Raw genomic sequence first — 21591 nt, forward strand, 5'->3', positions numbered from 1 at the left:
TGCTTATGCCCCTTTAAAAAATGTATGTTTTGTGAAATGAATTTCATTAGCATCGATGACTGTGTCTTCTTGTTCATGGTGAGAAAGAGTAGACCGGGCACCACCAGTGATATATTTCCCTCCCCCCCCCTTTCCACCTTCCGCAAAGACCGTTCCCTCCGTGACTACCTGGTCAGGTCAACGCCCCCCCTACAACCCACCCTTCCATCCTGGCACCTTCCCCTGCCACCGCAGGATCTGTAAAACCTGCGCCCACACCTCCTCCCTCACCTCTATCCAAGGCCCTAAAGGAGCCTTCCACATCCATCAAAGTTTTACCTGCACATTCACTAATATCATTTATTGCATCCGTTGCTCCCGATGCGGTCTCCTCTACATTGGGGAGACTGAGCGCCTCCTAGCAGAGCGCTTTAGGGAACATCTCTGGGACACCCGCACCAATCAACCACACCATCCCGTGGACCAACATTTCAACTCCCCCTCCCACTCTGCCGAGGACATGGAGGTCCTGGGCCTCCTTCACCGCCGCTCCCTCACCACCAGACGCCTACAGGAAGAACACCTCATCTTCCGCGTCGGAACACTTCAACCCCAGGGCATCAGTGTGAACTTCAACAGTTTCCTCATTTCCCCTTCCCCCACCTCACCCTAGTTCCAAACTTCCAGCTCAGCACTGTCCCCATGACTTGTCCGGACTTGTCCTACCTGCCTATCTCCTTTGCCACCTATCCACTCCACCCTCTCCTCCCTGACCTATCACCTTCATCCCCTCCCCCACTCACCTATTGTACTCTATGCTACTTTCTCCCCACCCCCACCCCCACCCTCCTCTAGCTTATCTCTCCACGCTTCAGGCTCTCTGCCTTTATTCCTGATGAAGAGCTTTTGCCCGAAACGTCGATTTCGTTGCTCCTTGAATGCTGCCTGAACTGCTGTGCTCTTCCAGCACCACTGATCCAGAATCTGGTTTCCAGCATCTGCAGTCATTGTTTTTAACCGGGCATTGCTGTCTATCTGTGGAATAGAGGTTAAAGGAGTGGCTGTGGAGCATACCTTGGAGAGTGAAGCCACACCTCCAACTTCTGCTGATTAGCTGATGAATGACATGTCCTGTGCATTGTCTTTTGAGCTTGAGCTGCTGATCATTAGTTGTGCACTTATTTTCAGTTAGAGTTATTGTACTGAAATAAAACAAAATAGAATGTCTGCAGGGTACGAGGAAAGTGAGCTGTTGAGTGGATTCCAGGCACATTTTGAACAATTTTCTACCCAGGCACTTCATGTGGGGCAAGAACCTGAACAGTGGAAGTCTATGGCAGCGGTGCCTTCAATATCTCTGTCTGATAGTTTGAAACAGAGCACCTCAGACCAACTTGCAGTAAGTATTTAAATACAATACAACGTTAAGTTTTGAGTACTGATCTTGACTATGAAGTATGAAGAGACAAAGTCTTATTTTTAGCTTTTTTAAATTACAATTAAACACTATTGGAAAAAATGAGGACATTATTATCCCACGTTCTGTTATCGTGCATTGGTTCCGTTCTTGTGCAATCCCAGGTCATAAGAAAATCGTGTAATAGCAGCAACATTTAAATCAATGGGACCGAAAACACATTATAGCCAATACAGGAACAGAAAGTTCTCATTCTACAAATAATAGTCTAAGTTCTTCAATTGTGTTATAGCCGATTTGCACTGAAGAAATGCACATTATAGCAGAAATGACTGTACCAGAAATTTATTGTGTGTATCATTTTAAAGATGGTTTACTGGCAAAAGGAACTGGATGTGTGCTTACAAATGAATGTTTTGTACCTTGCTTTGGATATGATATGGGTTGCTTTTCAGCACACATTACTTTGCTCTCTCACTCTGTAAATTAGGTGAAATTTTATCATGGAAATATATGTAAAACTGGGACAAAATAAGTTGCTGGAACTGATGTAACTTTATCCTTCAGCTGCCGAAGTTGGTGTTGGTATGGTAGTTCATAAGTTTTGAAGTGACTGAAGTTGGCTTTGATTCTCAAAGGGCACAGATTAACACCTGTTGTCACGATCTGACATTTCCCTGTTTCTCAGGTTTGTGTTCTGTTTGCAAAGGGAAGGGGCAAGTGAGCAAGTAACAGTCGGATTGATTGTTGATCATTTTGATCAGGATAAGGAGTCCTTGTGTTGATAAGCTTTACGATTCTATGATCATCATGCGCGGATTTTAAAGAGTAGCAAAGATTCCCAGTTGCAGGGTTTCTTCCACATCACCTAAAACTCAGCCAAGAGTACAACCCACGAACATTAGTTGCCCCACATCCATTCTTCGCACTCTTTTGTTGGACCAAGACTTCTGCCCTTCACTTCGAAACAATTCCCACCTCAGGGAGCTGCTGGCAAATCTGATTGGCTGGCAGTTCTGTTGTCACCACAGTGCCACTGGGAGTGGTGGCTGTTTCTGAAACTACAAGGAGGTCCTGGTTTCTATGTTCCAGAGGTAGAATGAGGGCAAGTGCCAAGGTCTGTCAATGGGGATGGGAGGAGAAGCTGCTAGGGATGGCAGAAGAAGTCCTGATGAAGAGATTGAAGGAGAGGGAGAATTGGGAGGGTGAAGCACTCAATGTGTGAAGGAGTCTAATGAAGCTTCGAGTAGGGTGACCTCTGGGCTTACCCATTCCTTCATCCATAGCAGTCACTCCCTGATCTCTCTCCACCACATCAGAAATTAGCAAAGTTTAATGTTGCCTAAACATGTTAAATGGATCTTCAAACAGAAACGAGAGTATATCCAAGATCGGATGAGGTCAAAGTCAAAATGTGGAAGGGTGAGTGACCTTCTTACTTGTCTTACCTATGCTCATGTTGTGTTCAGAAAAGCAATGAGTTTATTAATCAAAGCGGTCAAGCCACCAAACCAACTGGATCAAAATTTAGAGCTGTCTAATGTGAGTTTGCCTCCAGCAGGGTATTTTACCTGATGAGGCAATACTTAAATTATCCCTTGTAATGTGGAAATCTGGGCATGGATATCATGTTATTGGAGAATTCTACTGATATTTATTACAGCTACATTGTATGCAAATATCAGTTTATAACAGAATACATACTTCCTGCAGCTTGCCATGATCCAAGTGATCCTGAGTGAGATAGAGTTTGAGAACCTTGTACCCTCAGATCACATGCTGTGAAAAAGTGATGATATTGTGAGCATGTCTCTTAATGGCGTACTGATATACTAGCCATGCGAGGTAACACAACACTGTACAAAAAGCATATGGTTCCTTTACCTTTGCAGCAATGTGTCAACCTGAAAGCTACTGCAGCTGTGATTGAAGCAGAGTGGACCCAAAAGCAGGGGCAGAAGGAATGTTCAAAAAACAGAAAGTTAGTGTACAAAACTATTGACAGGACCGTTCAGAAATTGAAAAACCTTCAGAATTGAATCATCACTTGGCCTTCCAGATTTCAAGCTGAACATGGGAATGCTGGATGACTCAAGAAGTTGAGGTTTTGGTTGAGAAAAAGAAGGAAGCATGTGTCAGGTATAGATAGGATAGATCGAGTGAATCCTTAGATGCGTATGAAGGCAGTAGGAGTACATTTAAGAGAGAAATCAGGAGGGCAAAAAGGGGACATGAGATAGTTTTGGAAATAGAGTTAAGGAAATTCCAAAGGCTTTTTACAAATACATTAAGGACAAAAGGATAACTAGGGACAGAATAGGGCCACTCAAAGATCAGCAAGGCTGCCTTTGTGTGGAGCTGCAGAAGATGGGGGAGATACTAAACAAGTATTTTGCATCAGTATTTTCCGTGGAAAAGGATATGGAAGATATAGAATGCAGGGAAATAGATGGTGACATCTTGAACAATGTCCATATTACAGAGAAGGAAGTGCTGGATGTCTTGAAATGCATAAAAATGGATAAATCCCCAGGACCTGATCAGGTGTGCCTTAGAACTCTGTGGGAAGCTCGGGAAGTGACTGCTGGGCCTCTTGCTGAGGTAATTGTATCATCGATAGTCATAGGAGAGGTGCTGGAAGACTGGAGGCTGGCTAACATGGTGTCACTATTTAAGAAAAACGGTAAGGACAAGCCAGGGAACTATAGGCCAGTGAGCCTGACATCAGTGGTGGACAAGTTGATGGAGGGAATCCTGAGGGAAAGGATGTACATGCATTTGGAAAGGCAAGGACTGATTAGGGATAGTCAACATGGCTTAATGTGTGGGAAATCATGTCTCACGAACTTGATTGAATTTTTTGAAGAAGTAACAAAGAGGATTGATGAGGGCAGAATGGTAGATGTGATCTATATGTATTTCAGTAAGGTGTTTGACATGGTTCCCCATGGGAGACTGGTTAGCAAGGTTAGATCTCATGGAATACAGGGAGAACTAGCCATTTGGATACAGAACTGGCTCAAAGATAGAAGACAGAGAATGGTGGTGAAGGGTTGTTTTTCAGACTGGAGGCCTGTGACCAGTGGAGTGCCATAAGGATCGGTGCTGGATCCACTACTTCTCATCATTTATAGAAGTGATTTGGACATGAGCATAAGAGGTACAGTTAGTAAGTTTGCTGATGACACCAAAATTGGAGGTGTAGTAGACAGTGAAGAAGGTGACCTCAGATTACAACAGGATCTTGATCAGATGGGCCAATGGGCTGAGAAGTGGCAGATGGAGTTTAATTCAGTTAAATGCGAGGTGCTGCATTTTGGGAAAGCAAATCTTAGCAGGACTTATACACTTAATGGTAATCTCCTAGGGAGTGTTGCTGAACAAAGAAACCTTGGAGTGCAGGAACTCCTTGAAAGTGGAAACGCAGGTAGATAGGATAGTGAAGAAGGCATTTGATATGCTTTCCTTCATTGGTCAGAGTATTGAGTACAGGAGTTGGGAAGTCATGTTGTTGCTGTACAGAACATTGGTTAGGCTACTGTTGAAATATTGTGTGCAATTTTGGTCTCCTTTAAGGGTTCAGAAAAGAGTTACAAGGGTGTTGCCAGGGATGGAGGATTTGAGCTATAGGGAGAGGCTGAATAGGCTCAGGCTGTTTTCCCTGGAATGTCGGAGGCTGAGGGGTGACTTTATAGAGGTTTCTCAAATCATGAGGGGCATGGATAGGATAAATAGACAAAGTATTTTCCCTGGGGTCGAGAGTCCAGAACTGGAGGGCATAGGTTTAGGATGAGAGGGGAAAGATATAGAAGAGACCTATGGGGCAACTTTTTCACTCAGAGGGTGGTACGTGTATGGAATGAGCTGCCAGAGGAAGTGGTGGAGGCTGGTACAATTGCAACATTTAAAAGACATCTGGATAGGTATATGAATAGGAAGGGTTTGGAGGGATATGGGCCAAGTGCTGGTAGGTGGGATTAGATTGGGTTGGGATATCTGGAAGGCATGGATGAGTTGGACCGAAGGGTCTGTTTCCATGCTGTACGTCTCTATGACTCTATGACTTTATTTGCTATTAAGATTAAGCAGAAGAGAGGATAGCTAGGAATAAAGTAAAGATATTAAAGAACCCATTACAACAGTGATAACTTGTTTTATTTATATGTCTGTATACTTCTGTGGGGAGCTTTAGTCATGGTTCGGTTGTGTACTAGTAGAATTTGCGCTCTCTTTGGGCTATGGAATGTGAATGTAATAGAATTTTGTACTTTGAATTCCCAACCTGTTACAGGAAACAAGATTCTGAACCATATAAATGTGGTTATTGAGCCTGTTTGCTTCAATTTAAAATTGTGAAGTGCCGAATTAGACAAAAATAAAATAAATAATTTAAATTAAAGTTGCTGATTAATGTGTTATTCACTAAATTTATTTCTGCATCTGTGGAAAAGGAACAGCTTGTCTTTGGAGAGATAAGCTCCCACCTTGAAAATGTTTTTGGCAGGAATCCAACTTGCACTGTTTGAAATATTTTGCTTATCTTAAAGGAGAAAAAGAAAAACAAAAGAGATGTTTGAAATAATCTGCTTCATTTCCAAAGTTGGTTAAGTTGTAGTGTTAGGTCTTTAAGATGATGCGCTCTGTCTCTTTGCAGTTTTAGGACGCAGAAGGTTTTATTTGACTATGAAAGTTAACCTTTCCTTTTTATTCTGATTATAGCTTTATTAGTCACTTGAAAGGTGTCTGAGTATTTATTATGGCATGAATAATTAGTGGGCACTGCATTTCATTAATGGAATGTCATGTAGGTTAATGGTTCTGAAAAGAGGTAATGTATGAATTATGGAACCTCCATTCAGTCTGATATCTAGTACACCCTTTGGATGAAACATGGTGCAGTTCAGGCAGTTGCAGTTTGGAGCTGGTGATAGTAGGACACAGTCTCCCAACATCTTATGTCTTGACATCTTGTTACTAATAGTTATTATGCTGAAGAATCAATGTAATCTGTATATATATCCAAAAGTTATGAAAGGCAGGAGCATCTTCTGCTAAGACTTACTTGTGATCTACTCTCCACCATCAGCTGCTGAACAAGCTTTTGAATTAGAACATAGAACATAGAAAATGCAGCGCAGTACAGGCCCTTCGGCCCTCGATGTTGCGCTGACCGAAGCCTACCTAACCTACACTAGCCCAATAACCTCCATATGCTTATCCAATGCCCGCTTCAATGACCATAAAGAGGGAGAGTCCACCACTGCTACTGGCAGGGCATTCCATGAACTCACAACCCGCTGAGTAAAGAATCTACCCCTAACATCTGTCCTATACCTACCACCCCTTAATTTAAAGCTGTGTCCCCTAGTAACAGCTGACTCCATTAGTGGAAAAAGGTTCTCACTGTCAACCCTATCTAAACCCCTAATCATCTTGTACACATCTATCAAATCTCCCCTAAACCTTCTTTTCTCCAATGAGAACAGCCCCAAGTGCCTCAGCCTTTCCTCATATGATCTTTCTATGCCTCCACATCCTTCCTAAAGTATGGCAACCAAAACTGCACACAATACTCCAGATGAGGCCGCACCAGAGTCTTATACAACTGCAACATGACCTCAGGACTCCGGAACTCAATTCCTCTTCCAATAAAGCCCAGTACACCATATGCCTTCTTCACAGCACTATTTACCTGGGTGTCAACTTTCAGAGATCTGTGTACATGGACACCAAGATCCCTCTGCTCATCCACACTACCAAGTAGCGTACCATTAGCCCAGTAATCCATCGTCTTGTTACTCCTACCAAAGTGAATGACTTCACACTTAGCTACATTGAACTCCATTTGCCACCTTTCTGCCCAGCTCTGCAACGTATCTATATCCCGTTGTAACCTGCCACATCCTTCTTCGCTGTCCACAACTCCACCGACTTTCGTGTCATCCGCAAACTTGCTCACCCAGCCTTCAAGCCCCTCCTCTAGGTCATTTATAAAAATGACAAACAGCAATGGTCCCAAAACAGATCCTTGTGGAACACCACTAGTAACTGCAGGTAACGGCTGTCTGGTGGTTTTTTTTTAAGTCGCGGTATAGTCCAGTTATTGTTTTTTTAACGGCTAAAATTTAAAGTTTTTTTTAAGCGCCTAGCGGACCCGGAAGCTGGTGTCGTGCTAGCTTACCTGGGAAGGTTTTTTTTCTTATAAAAGCGCGCAGGCGAGGAACCCGAGGCACTACAGGGGTAGAGCCTCCCACCCGCCCTCCTCCTCTAACCTAATAATAAGACCCGTTGTGGTAAGCAGGTAAGTGCTGCATTTTGCTTGTTTGTTTCTTTAGATCTAGTTTTTAAAGCTTACCTTTTAGAGGGATGGCAGCAAAGACAGTGCAATGTTCCTCTTGCAACATGTATGAGGTGAGGGAAGCCATTAGCGTCCCTGCTGATTACACTTGCAAGAAGTCTACCCATCTCCAGCTCCTCCGAGACCGTGTTAGGGAACTGGAGCTGGAGTTGGATGAACTGCGGATCATTCGGGAGGCAGAGGTGGTCATAGATCAGAGCTTTAGGGAAGTAGTTACTCCAAACGTTATAGAGAGATGGGTGACAGTGAGGGGGAGTGGGAGGAAAGAGCCAGTGCAGGGACCCCCTGCGGTCATTCCCCTCAAGAACAAGTATACCGTTTTGGATACTTGTGGGGGGGATGACTTACCAGGGGTAAGCAACGAGGTTCAGGCCTCTGGCACGGAGCTTGTCCCTGTTGCTCAGAAGGGAAGGATGGAGAAAGGTAGAGCGATAGTTATTGGGGACTCAATAGTGAGGGGCACAGATAGGTGGTTTTGTGGGGGCAACAGAGACTCACGATTGGTATGTTGCCTCCCAGGTGCAAGGGTACATGATGTCTCTGATCGTGTTTTCCGGGTCCTTAAGGGGGAGGGGGAGCAGCCCCAGATCGTGGTCCTCATAGGCACCAATGACATAGGTAGGAAGAGGGGTGAGGATGTCAGGCAGGCTTTCAGGGAGCTAGGTTGGAAGCTCAGAGCTAGAACGAACAGAGTTGTTGTCTCTGTTTTGTACCCTGTGCCACGTGATAGAGAGTCGAGGAATAGGGAGAGAGAGCAGTTAAATGCGTGGCTACAGGGATGGTGCAGGAGGAAGGGATTCCGGTTTCTGGACAACTGGGGTTCTTTCTGGGGAAGGTGGGACCTCTATAAACAGGATGGTCTACACCTGAACCTGAGGGGCACCAGTATCCTTGGGGGGAGGTTTGCAAGTGCTCTTTGGGAGGGTTTAACCTAACTCTGCAGGGGCATGGGAACCTGGACTGTAGCTTTAGGGTACAGGACCTTGAGTGTATGGAGGTTAGGAACATGGCATCGATCTCGAAGGAGGGTGCCTGTAAACAGGAAGGTGGCTTGAAGTGTGTATACTTCAATGCCAGAAGTATAAGAAATAAGGTAGGTGAACTTGCAGCGTGGGTTGGTACCTGGGACTTCGACGTTGTGGCCATTACAGAGACGTGGGTAGAACAGGGACAGGAATGGCTGTTGCAGGTTCCAAGGTTTAAATGTTTTAGTAGGGTCAGAGATGGGGGTAAAAGAGGGGGAGATGTGGCATTGCTTGTCAAGGATAGTATTACAGCGGTGGAAAGGACAATGGAGGAAGACTTGCCATCTGAGGTAGTTTGGGCTGAGGTTAGGAATAGGAAAGGTGAGGTCACCCTGTTAGGAGTTTTCTACAGGCCTCCTAATAGTCCGAGAGACGTAGAGGAAAGTATTGTGAGGATGATTCAGGAGAAGAGTGAAAGTAGTAGGGTGGTTGTTATGGGGGACTTTAACTTCCCAGATATTGACTGGGAAAGCTATAGCTCGAGTTCGTTAGATAGGTCGGTGTTTGTCCAATGTGTGCAGGAGGGTTTCCTGACACAATATGTAGACAGGCCAACAAGAGGTGAGGCAATACTGGATTTGGTTCTAGGTAATGAACTAGGCCAGCTGTTAGACTTGGAGGTAGGTGAGCACTTCGGGGACAGTGACCACAACTCGGTGACTTTTACTCTAGTGATGGAGAGGGATAAGTGTGCACTGCAGGGCAAGAGTTATAGCTGGGGGCAGGGAAATTATGATGCGGTGAGGCATGACTTAGGATGCGTTGATTGGAAAAATAGGCTTCAAGGGAAGAACACAAATGATATGTGGAGATTGTTCAAGGAACAGCTAATGGGTGTCCTTGATAAGTATGTACCAGTCAGGAAGGGAGTAAAGGGTCTTGTGAGGGAGCCGTGGTTTAATAAGAAATTGGAATCCCTTGTGAAAGGGAAGAGGGTGGCCTATGTAAAGATGAGGCGTGAAGGTTCAGTTGGGGGGATTGAGAATTATAAGGTAGCCAGGAAAGATCTAAAGAGAGAGCTAAGAGCAGCGAGAAGGGGACATGAAAAGTCCTTAGTTGGTAGGATTAGGGAAAACCCAAAGGCTTTCTATAGGTATGTCAGGAATAAAAGGATGACTAGGGTATGTATCGGTCCAGTCAAGGATAGTAGTGGGAAGTTGTGCGTGGAGGCGGAGGAGATTGGAGAGACACTAAATCAATACTTTTCGTCAGTATTCACTCAGGAACAGGACACTGTTGCTGATGTGAATATTGGGTCACAAGTGATTAGAATGGATGGCCTTGAGGTATGTAGGGAAGAGGTCTGGGGAATACTGGAAAGGATGAAAATAGATAAGTCCCCTGGGCCTGATGGCATTTATCCTAGGATCCTCTGGGAAGCTAGGGAGGAGATAGCGGAGCCATTGGCCTTGATTTTTATGTCGTCGTTGTCTACGGGAATAGTGCCAGAAGACTGGAGGATAGCGAATGTGGTCCCCTTGTTCAAGAAGGGGAGTAGGGATAGCCCTAGTAACTATAGGCCAGTGAGTCTCACTTCTGTTGTGGGCAAAGTCTTAGAGAGAATTGTAAGGGATAGGATTTATGAACATCTGGATAGGAATAATGTGATCAAAGATAGTCAGCATGGTTTTGTGAAGGGCAGGTCGTGCCTCACAAACCTTATTGAGTTCTTTGAGAAGGTGACCAAGGAAGTGGATGAGGGTAAAGCAGTAGATGTGGTGTATATGGATTTTAGCAAGGCGTTCGATAAGGTACCCCATGGCAGGTTAATGCAAAAACTACGGAGGTATGGCATTGAGGGTGCATTAGAGGTTTGGATTAGGAATTGGCTGGCTGGAAGGAGACAGAGGGAAGTAGTTGATGGTGTAAGTTTGGCTATAGGAAGGAGGATTAGTGAAGACAGTTTACCACAAGCAACAGAGTATTATATACTAACAGTGCTGTTATGTAAAATCCTGAAATAAATACCAAGAGTGAAAAAATTCCAGAAACCTTTGAATTCCAAAATTAAACTGTAATTCTGCCTAAAAGTGAATTATTACTTTAACAGAGGAGCAGCCAGACAGTCAATTTCTGGAATCATTTAAACAGTGATCAATCAGCTCACGCCTGTGGAGGTAACAGCTTAGTAGCCATAACCTGAGGAGAAAACAAAACCAGACCTGGGATAAAATATCCAAAGACGGCTGTATGTGCTACAGACAATTACACTTTGGCAGAAAAGAGCGGATTTGAATCAGAGTTTGGCAACGTAATGTAACTGGACATTGAGGACTTCAGCGACAAGTTAAATCCTTAAGGAAAAAGGGTAGAATGGCTACTTAACTGTTCAAATCACAGGCTTGGAGGCTGATAAAGTAAATATAAGCATTTGCTAGTTAAAGCTAGTCACAAACAGGTGCCAAAAAAAGTCAGTACCTAAGTTTCAATGGGGCCATCATTTTAATATATAAGGTGGAAATATTAGAAACAAAACTAAACATCCCAAGTCTACCACCAAAGAAGATTTAGAACAGTAAAGCATTTCAAAAGCAAGGAAAATTTTATTTGTAAATTGAAATGTACTTTAATGGTGTCAAGAGTGAAAATGTGCCATTTATTTCGGAAAGTTAGGCACAAATCTTTCCAAGAAGAAGAGAAAAGGATGTGAACCATCTAGTTTTCCAAAAAGGAGGGAAATATCCTACAAACAAAAAGGCAAGAATCCTCTATTTTGTTTCCTAAGACCAGGAGAATTATACTGAACGTTTAAAATATTTTACAAGCTTTGTAGGATAGTATTGCTGCAGTACAGAATTTTAAAACTATGAACAATGTTGGATATACAAGTGCTTTAGAAGAGAAAAGATTTATAATTTCAAAGCAGTAGATTACTACAGAACAACCTCTAAACAAGATTTAAAGCTTTTCACATAATTTGGTACAATTCAACTGTAATATAGCATTATTAAATACTGCCAAATAAACATAAAGCTGTGAAGATCCAGTAAGATTCAGAATAATTTAAAGTAAAACAATATTTCTGAATACAAGAAGGCAAGTTTCCAAAACATCAGCTTTAAAGCAATATTGAAATAGAACAGATATAAAATACTCTCATAGTCACAATTATAATTAGTGCATTAAGAAGAACTGGAAAAAAGACATATTTCCTAGCAGATTCAAGATTAGAAATGGTTCTAACAAAACGCAAGAGTGGACCATGTGGAGAAAACAATTATTAAAACACAAAAAAATACAAATTGCTGCAAAGTTAAATATCATATCAAAAGCAGAGCAATTTAATGCACTAATATATTCTATAGGTCGTATTGATAATAATTGTATAAAGTGGTCAGAAATAGAAGAAGACTCAGACAATTTTAATGACTTTTGTAATCCTTTTTGACAATTACGTTAACCTAAAAAGAAATAGAATTCTGGAATGGGCAAGATTTAATACAGGAGTCAACTTACTGAAGAATCCAAAGACAATTTCAAAAATGGAGGCACAGTGGGCTCAGTGGTTAACACTGCTGCCTCACAGTACCGGGTACTCAAGTTCCAGCTTTGGATGATTGTGTGTATGGAGTTTGCACATTCTCCCTACATCTGCATAGGTTTCCACTGGGTGCTCAGGTTTCCTCCTACAGTCCAAAACTGTACAGCTTAGGTGGATTGACCATGCTAAATTTCCCATCATGTCCAGGGATGTGTAGATTAGTTAGCCATTGTAAATGTGGGGTTACAAGGATAGGATAGGCGGCTATGTCTGGATAAGCTGCCATTTGGAGGGTTGGTGCAGACTCAATGGGCTGAATCACAGATGAGTTGAAACCTATGAATATAGGACTTTACAATCAAAGTTCATAAGAAACAGAATTATTGTTGAAATTGTGAGACAGTCTTTGTTAGACAGTCCAAAAAATGATCCAGCATTGTTAAAAGCATTTCAGATTGTGTTGGAAGCTGAAATTAGGAAGAATCACAAACAAATCCTGAAAGGAGAAACAACATAGCCTATCAACTTCATAAGGTACAAACACACTAAACAAACACATGCCGAGCCAACACAAAATGTAGACAAAATATCAGATAAAAATAGCCAGTGAGGATGCTACAGGATGAAAAAAAAAGCCTTACAAGCTAAAGCAATATCCAGCTATGACACATATATGTCACTTCTGTAAAAAGATCAGTTATTTTCAAAAGAGTTTCCCAAGAAGAGAGTGAGTGCATACCCAGGAAAATCGAAATGCTGGGACGAGAACCTCTGGAAGAGGTACCTGAATTCCAGAATATGCCTAGTTTAGAATAGATATTGTTATACAAAGATATGTCTTTGTTAGAGGAAATACCAGAGACATTTGTAGGGGAAATAGGAAATCAGAATTGGATATGACTGAACTTTTTATGTTGGTGGTCATACAACTCAAATTAAGCTTGACACAGTGGTGTGTGTCTCTGTCCTATCCAATCAAATATCATGGTTAAAGAACAACCGACACAGATAAAACCACATGGTCCAGGCAGATCGACTGCAAAGATTAAGGTATACGTCAAGTGACATTTCAACATGAAGTCCAAAGGGGCTTTAGAATCGTATGTGTTGGCTGCAATCATTACGTCTCAATTTTCTGGTTAGATTAGATTCCCCACAGTGTGGGAGCAGGCCATTTGGCCTAACCAGTCCACACCAACCCTCCAAAGAGTAACCCACCAAGACCCATTTCCCTCTGAATGATGCACCTCATAGTATGGGCAATTTAGCATGGCCAATCCACCTGACCGGCACATCATTGGATTGTGGGAGGAAACCAGAGCACCCCCACACAGACACAGAGAGAATATGCAAACTCCACACAGACAGTCACCTGAAGCTAGAATTGAACCCAGGACCCTGGCACTGTGAGGCTGCAACACTAACCACTGAGCCACCATGTTACTGTGCTGGTTATGTCTACTAATATTGAAAAATATGGTGCTGGAAAAACACAGCATCCGAGGAGCAGGAGAATCCACGTTTCCGGCGTAAGTCCTTCTTCAAGAATCAGGAAAAAAAGAAGAGCTAATGCCCAAAACGCCGATTCTCCAGCTCCCCGGATGCTGCCTGGTCTGCTGTGTTTTTCCAGCACCACACTTTTTAACTCTGGTACTCCAGCATCTGCAGTCCTCACTTTCTCGTTTGTCTACTAATATGCCTTGCCCACAACATCCTATAAGTCATAGATGGAATAATACTTGGTCAGAAACAATGGTCAGAAATGGGTGACAGTGAGGGAGAGTGGGAGGAAGCAGCCAGTGCAGGGATCCTCTGCGGTCATTCCCCTCAAGAACAAGTATACCGTTTTGGATACTTGTGGGGGGGATGACTTACCAGGGGTAAGCAACGAAGTTCAGGCCTCTGGCACGGATCCTGTCCCCGTTGCTCAGAAGGGAAGGGTGGAGAAAGGTAGAGCGATAGTTATTGGGGACTCAATAGTGAGGGGCATAGATAGGCAGTTTTGCGGGTGAGACAGAGACTCACGATTGGTATGTTGCCTCCCAGGTGCAAGGATACGTGATGTCTCTGATCATGTTTTCTGAGTCCTTAAGGGCGAGGGGGAGCAGCCCCAGATCGTGGTCCATGTTGGCACCAAAGGCATAGGTAGGAAGAGGGGTGAGGATGTTAGGCAGGCTTTCAGGGAGCTAGGTTGGAAGCTCAGAGCTAGAACGAACAGAGTTGTTGTCTCTGGTTTGTTACCAGAGAGTCGAGGAATAGGGAGAGAGAGCAGTTAAATGCGTGGCTACAGATATGGTGCAGGAGGGAGGGATTCTGGTTTCTGGACAACTGGGGTTCTTTCTGGGGAAGGTGGGACCTCTATAAACAGGATAGTCTACACCTGAACCTGAGGGGCACTGGTATCCTTGGGGGTAGGTTTGCTAGTGCTCTTTGGGAGGTTTTAAACTAACTCTGCAGGGGCATGGGAACCTGGACTGTAGCTTTAGGGTACAGGACCTTGAGTGTAGAGAGGTTAGGAACATGGCATCGATCTCGAAGGAGCGTGCCTGTAAACAGGAAGGTGGCTTGAAGTGTGTATACTTCAATGCCAGAAGTATAAGAAATAAGGTAGGTGAACTTGCAGCATGGGTTGGTACCTGGGACTTCGACGTTGTAGCCATTACAGAGACGTGGGTAGAACAGGGACAGGAATGGCTGTTGCAGCTTCCAGGGTTTAAATGTTTTAGTAGGGTCAGAAATGGGGGTAAAAGAGGGGGAGGTGTGCCATTGCTTGTCAAGGATAGTATTACAGCGGTGGAAAGAACGATGGAGGAAGACTTGCCATCTGAGGTAGTTTGGGCTGAGGTTAGAAATAGGAAAGGTGAGGTCACCCTGTTAGGAGTTTTCTACAGGCCTCCTAATAGTCCGAGAGAAGTAGAGGAAAGTATTGCGAGGATGATTCAGGAGAAGTGTGAAAGTAGCAGGGTGGTTGTTATGGGGGACTTTAACTTCCCAGATATTGACTGGGAAAGCTATAGTTCGAGTTCGTTAGATAGGTCGGTGTTTGTCCAATGTGTGCGGACGGTTTCCTGACACAATATGTAGACAGGCCAACAAGAGGTGAGGCAATACTGGATTTGGTTCTAGGTAATGAACTAGGCCAGCTGTTAGACTTGGAGGTAGGTGAGCACTTCGGGGACAGTGACCACAACTCTTACAGATTACTTACAGTGTGGAAACAGGCCCTTTGGCCCAACAAGTCCACACCAACTCGCCGAAGCACAACCCACCCATACCCCTACATTTTGCCCTTACCTAACACTACGGGCAATTTAGCATGGCCAATTCACCTGACCCGCACATCTTTGGACTGTGGGAGGAAACCGGAGCACCCGGAGGAAACCCATGCAGACACGAGGAGAACATGCAAACTCCACACAGTCAGTCGCCAGAGTCGGGAATTGAACCCGGGTCTCAGGCGCTGTGAGGCAGCAGTGCTAACCACTGTGCCACCGTGCCGCCCACTGACTTTTACTGTAGTGATGGAGAGGGATAAGTGTGCACTGCAGACAAGAGTTATAGCTGGGGGCAGGGAAATTACGATGCGGTGAGGCATGACTTAGGATGCGTTGATTGGAAAAATAGGCTTCAAGGGAAGAACACAAATGATATGTGGAGATTGTTCAAGGAACAGCTAATGGGTGTCCTTGATAAGTATGTACCAGTCAGGCAGGGAGTTAAGGATCTTGTGAGGGAGCCGAGGTTTAATAAGGAATTGGAATCCCTTGTGAAAGGGAAGAGGGCGGCCTATGTAAAGATGAGACTTGAAGGTTCAGTTGGGGCGATTGAGAGTTATAAGGTAGCCAGGAAGGATCTAAAGAGAGAGCTAAGAGCAGCGAGAAGGGCACATGAAAAGTCCTTAATTGGTAGGATTAGGGAAAACCCAAAGGCTTTCTATAGGTATGTCAGGAATAAAAGGATGACTAGGGTATGTATCGGTCCAGTCAAGGATAGTAGTGGGAAGTTGTGCGTGGAGGCGGAGGAGATTGGAGAGACACTAAATCAATACTTTTCGTCAGTATTCACTCAGGAACAGGACACTGTTGCTGATGTGAATATTGGGTCACAAGTGATTAGAATGGATGGCCTTGAGGTATGTAGGGAAGAGGTCTGGGGAATACTGGAAAGGATGAAAATAGATAAGTCCCCTGGGCCTGATGGCATTTATCCTAGGATCCTCTGGGAAGCTAGGGAGGAGATAGCGGAGCCATTGGCCTTGATTTTTATGTCGTCGTTGTCTACGGGAATAGTGCCAGAAGACTGGAGGATAGCGAATGTGGTCCCCTTGTTCAAGAAGGGGAGTAGGGATAGCCCTAGTAACTATAGGCCAGTGAGTCTCACTTCTGTTGTGGGCAAAGTCTTAGAGAGAATTGTAAGGGATAGGATTTATGAACATCTGGATAGGAATAATGTGATCAAAGATAGTCAGCATGGTTTTGTGAAGGGCAGGTCGTGCCTCACAAACCTTATTGAGTTCTTTGAGAAGGTGACCAAGGAAGTGGATGAGGGTAAAGCAGTAGATGTGGTGTATATGGATTTTAGCAAGGCGTTCGATAAGGTACCCCATGGCAGGTTAATGCAAAAACTACGGAGGTATGGCATTGAGGGTGCATTAGAGGTTTGGATTAGGAATTGGCTGGCTGGAAGGAGACAGAGGGTAGTAGTTGATGGTATAGGTTCATCTTGGAGTGCAGTTACTAGCGGTGTTCCATAAGGATCTGTTTTGGGACCATTGGTGTTTGTCATTTTTATAAATGACCTAGAGGAGTGGCTTGAAGGCTGGGTGAGCAAGTTTGCGGATGACATGCAAGTCAGTGGAGTTGTGGTCAGCGAAGAAGGATGTGGCAGGTTACAGCGGGATATAGATAAGTTGCAGAGCTGGGCAGAAAGGTGGCAAATGGAGTTCAATGTAGCTAAGTGTGAAGTCATTCACTTTGGTAGGAGTAACAAGAAGATGGATTACTGGGCTAATGGTACGCTACTTGGTAGTGTGGATGAGCAGAGGGATCTTGGTGTCCATGTACACAGATCTCTGAAAGGTGCCACCCAGGTAAATAGTACTGTGAAGAAGGCATATGGTGTACTGGGCTTTATTGGTAGAGGAATTGAGTTCCGGAATCCTGAGGTCATGTTGCAGTTGTATAAGACTCTGGTGCGGCCTCATCTGGAGTATTGTGTGCAATTTTGGTCACCATACTATAGGAAGGATGTGGAGGTATTGGAACGAGTGCAGAGGATGTTTACCAGGATGTTGCCTGGCATGGTAGAAAGATAGTATGAGGAAAGGCTGAGGCACTTGGGGCTGTTCTCATTGGAGAAAAGAAGGTTTTGGGGAGATTTGATAGAGGTGTACAAGATGATTAGGGGTTTAGATAGGGTTGACAGTGAGAACCTTTTTCCGCTAATGGAGTCAGCTGTTACTAGGGGACACAGCTTTAAATTAAGGGGTGGTAGGTATAGGACAGATGTTAGGGGTAGATTCTTTACTCAGCGGGTTGTGGGTTCATGGAATGCCCTGCCAGTAGCAGTGATGGACTCTCCCTCTTTATGGTCATTGAAGCGGGCATTGGATAAGCAAATGGACGTTATTGGGCTAGTGTAGGTTAGGTAGGCTTCGATCGGCGCAATATCAAAGGCCGAAGGGCCTGTACTGCGCTGTATTTTTCTATGTTCTATGTTCTAATATGAAGTTGACTGAACTGAGGAAGCACAACCAGTGAAACATTTTTAAAGCCCTGCAATGTTAATGGCTGAACTGAAAGTTATGTGTGGACCTGCTGACATCAGTTACATTCCTACAGTTTGTTTCATACTATCAGAAAGAAGGGAACCACAGATTTTACTGGGCTGGAGGAAATAATTTCCATTCCTGCTATTATTGAAGAATGTTCTGATGCAAACCATCAGCAAAACTTGACAGGACTATAACCAGGAAAGTACAACACAGTCTATCTGAGTTCAGTGATCATTTTTTACATAAAGCTGCCCAAACAACAAAATAGTTTGCTGAAGACAGTAACAGCATGGGAACAGTTGACGACACTGATGGAATTAGTGAGAAATAAATCTACCTTCCCAGTCCAAAGAACTCACAGAATGATGGAAGACATCGAACCAAGTTATTGAGAGAAAAATTGCATCTCCAACACAGAGTCAAAAGGAAGAAATTACCTCTTTCATCAATGCACTCATCTTCTACGACAGACATTGATGATACCAAAGATCCTTCAGTTGGCTAATGGATCAAAATCAAAGTCATCAACTAATGATATCCTCTGTGAAGGATATATTCAAGTTTTCAGATTCTCCGGTGGAAAAACGTATCATAAGTCAGCCCCAAGGTTAACAATCTTCAAACCAAAAGCCCACTGACCATCTAAATCCAAAACTAAAATATCCCTGGAAGAATTTCTAAATTCTCTTGAACTTGTGAAGTCAGAGACTTGAGTGCGAAAGGGCACTTGTAAATGGAGTATGGAGGTTTATACATTGTATAATGGGTTAACTAAGGGCAAAGAGAGTTTGAGGGGAGATGTTGTATGATGGTTCTGAAAGAGCTAGTCCATGAGCTATGCTGAAACTCCACCTAGTCCAATATAAAATACTGCCTCTAGATGGAACAATGTACATTTCAGGAAAATGCAGTTTCAAGTTAATGGCACACAGTCTGCTCATGGGGCTCCGCATGTCTTACCAATCTTTTATTAGTAATACCAAAGCATTAATAAAATCTCTAAATAAATTGTACTCTAAACTATGAACTAAATAATAAACAACCCCTTTTTTAATCAAAGGAAGAGTCTCTTCCACTGATACTTAACCCATGGTGCATTCTCCACCACAAACTACTGTGCAGCCCTTTATGATAGCACAGGAAGAATGCACAGGCAGCACTTCATGTGAGACACAAGCCACTAGTGGTTGGTATCCTTGCATGAGAATATGAAGTGTATCATTCATAATTGAAACTGTGTACTGTCTCCACATTTTCTCTTTCTGACATTTCCCACCTGGTTACAATTAAAATGCTAGGACTCAGCATTGTGCAAATGCAGGTCTAGCAGCAGGAAAAGCATTTCATTGGTGAAAGCCCCCATCAGCTGACAGATCTGCACTCACAGCCTCCTGTACAAACTGAGAATCTAGCATATCCCTCCCCTCACAAGGTTTCCATTGATTGGGAGTACCTTATTATTTAAAGGAATGTCTGACCAGCCCCATGGTTCAGCGATGTCTCCCTGCACAGGCTCATCCAGACAGTTTGGGAATAGCAAGAGGTGTTCTTTCCTGAAGGTGGCATCACTAAGTCCGCCCATCACCGATGTGGCAAATGTGAACCACAGTGGGGTCACGTATGTGATGCCTGTCCAAGCAAGTAATAGGAGAAAGTGAGGACCACAGATGCTGGAGATCAGAGTCGAGACTGTGTTGCTGGAAAAGCACAGCAGGTCAGGCAGCATCCAAGGAGCACTCCAATTCACAAGAATAGATGTCAGTGCCGCACCTTCAACAGGATGTGTTGACCTTCAGTGTACAGCATTACCAATAATGCAGGTGGGATGCAATGCCAGAAAAGTAAATGCATGATCAGCCTTTGGTACCACAAGGCAACTCAGGCCAAAGCATGTGGAAACTTACCATGGATGCATGACATTGACTTGACTTGTATGTGCATAATCATTTACCAACGGTGAGATAAATGGACTGTGAAAAAGCAGTTTGTGGCATAGTAGGCATGCAAAGAGCAGGGAGTGGATTGCAGTACAATGAGATTCAAGAAGGCATCAGGCTGAGCAACCTTCAATTGCTGCAGGCGTGCTTACAAGTTTCAACTTGTTATGAGCAGGGCTGATCAAATCACCATCGAGACAAAGACAAAGGTCAGTAATGTTTGGGTTGTGGTGGACAATAAAGTGATTATAAGATAATTAAGCAATCTAACATTAAATTTAACTGAATGTGGTCAGAGGCAGCAGACATACTGACTTTGCTGGGATGGAATGCAGCCAAGAATTTAAAATTCAGGCTAGAATTGGCACTGAGGCAAGAAGCAGAGACCTGGTCAGTCCCTGGAAATAGTAGAAGATGAATTGGTCAGCAAATTAGCCACTTGGGAGAGTTCCAGCACATTGGTTACTGAGCAACCTGTAAATATGACCATGCAATGCACAGTTTCCTGGATTACTGTCATGCATACGGTGAAACAAAACTTGTGGTGTCTGTCATTATTTTAGAGAAAGGGTCCAACCCCAGGTTTCAAATCAATTGTCTTTCAGGACCCTTGTCCCCAAGCAGGGTTCCTGAAACAGAGAGAGAAAACAATATAAGGCAGGGCAGGTGACTGAGGTGTCAGTGGGGGAGCACTTTGGTGCCAGTGACCATAATTCTATTCATTTTAAAATAGTGCTGGAAAAGGATAGACCAGATCTAAAAGTTGAAGTTCTAAATTGGAGAAAGGCCAATTTTGACGGTAGTAGGCGAGAACTTTCAAAAGCTGATTGGAGGCAGATGTTCGCAGATAAAGGGACAGCTGGAAAATGGAAAGCCTTCAGAAATGCGATAACAAGAATCCAGAGAAAGTATACTTCTGTCAGGGTGAAAGGAAAGGCTGGTAGGTACAGGAAATGCTGGATGACTAAAGAAATTGAGGGTTTGGATAAGAAAAAGAAGCAAGCATATGTCAGGTACAGACAGGATAGATCTAGTGAATCCTTAGAAGAGTATAAAGAAAGTAGGAGTATACTTAAGAGGGAAATCAGGAGGGCAAAACAGGGACATGAGATAGCTTTGGCAAATAGAATTAAGGAGAATCCAAAGGGTTTTTACAAATATATTAAGGACAAAAGGGTAACTAAGGAGAGAATAGGGCCCCTTAAAAATCAGCAAGGTGGCCTTTGTGTGGAGCCACAGAAAATGGGGGAGATACTAAATGAATATTTTGCATCAGTATTTACTGTGGAAAAGGATATGGAAGATATAGACTGTAGGGAAAAAGATGGTGTCATCTTGCAAAATGTCCAGATTACAGAGGAGGAAGTGCTGGATGTCTTGAAACGGTTAAGGGTGGATAAATCCCCAGAACCTGATCAGGTGTACCCAAGAACTCTGTGGGAAGCTAGAGAAGTGATTGCTGGGCCTCTTGCTGAGATATTTGTATCACTGATAGTCACAGGTGAAGTGCCGGAAGACTGGAGGTTGGCAAACATGGTGCCACTATTTAAGAAGAGCGGTAAAGACAAGCCAGGGAACTATAGACCAGTGAGCCTGACCTCGGTGGTGGACAAGTTGTTGG

General features: G+C 43.7%; 1 protein-coding gene across 1 annotated transcript in view; it reads left to right on the forward strand.

The window, feature by feature from the left end:
• The first annotated feature begins 1201 nt into the window (after window positions 1–1201).
• The window catches only part of LOC132832116 (cystathionine gamma-lyase-like), a 71341-nt gene continuing 50951 nt past the window's right edge, over window positions 1202–21591 (forward strand). Inside the window, exon 1 of the mRNA XM_060849836.1 lies at window positions 1202–1378. Within this exon, the coding sequence (XP_060705819.1) occupies window positions 1202–1378 (177 nt within the window). The remainder of the gene's footprint in view (window positions 1379–21591) is intronic.

The sequence above is a fragment of the Hemiscyllium ocellatum genome, chromosome 34 (assembly GCF_020745735.1).
Source record: "Hemiscyllium ocellatum isolate sHemOce1 chromosome 34, sHemOce1.pat.X.cur, whole genome shotgun sequence".
NCBI lineage: Eukaryota > Metazoa > Chordata > Chondrichthyes > Orectolobiformes > Hemiscylliidae > Hemiscyllium > Hemiscyllium ocellatum.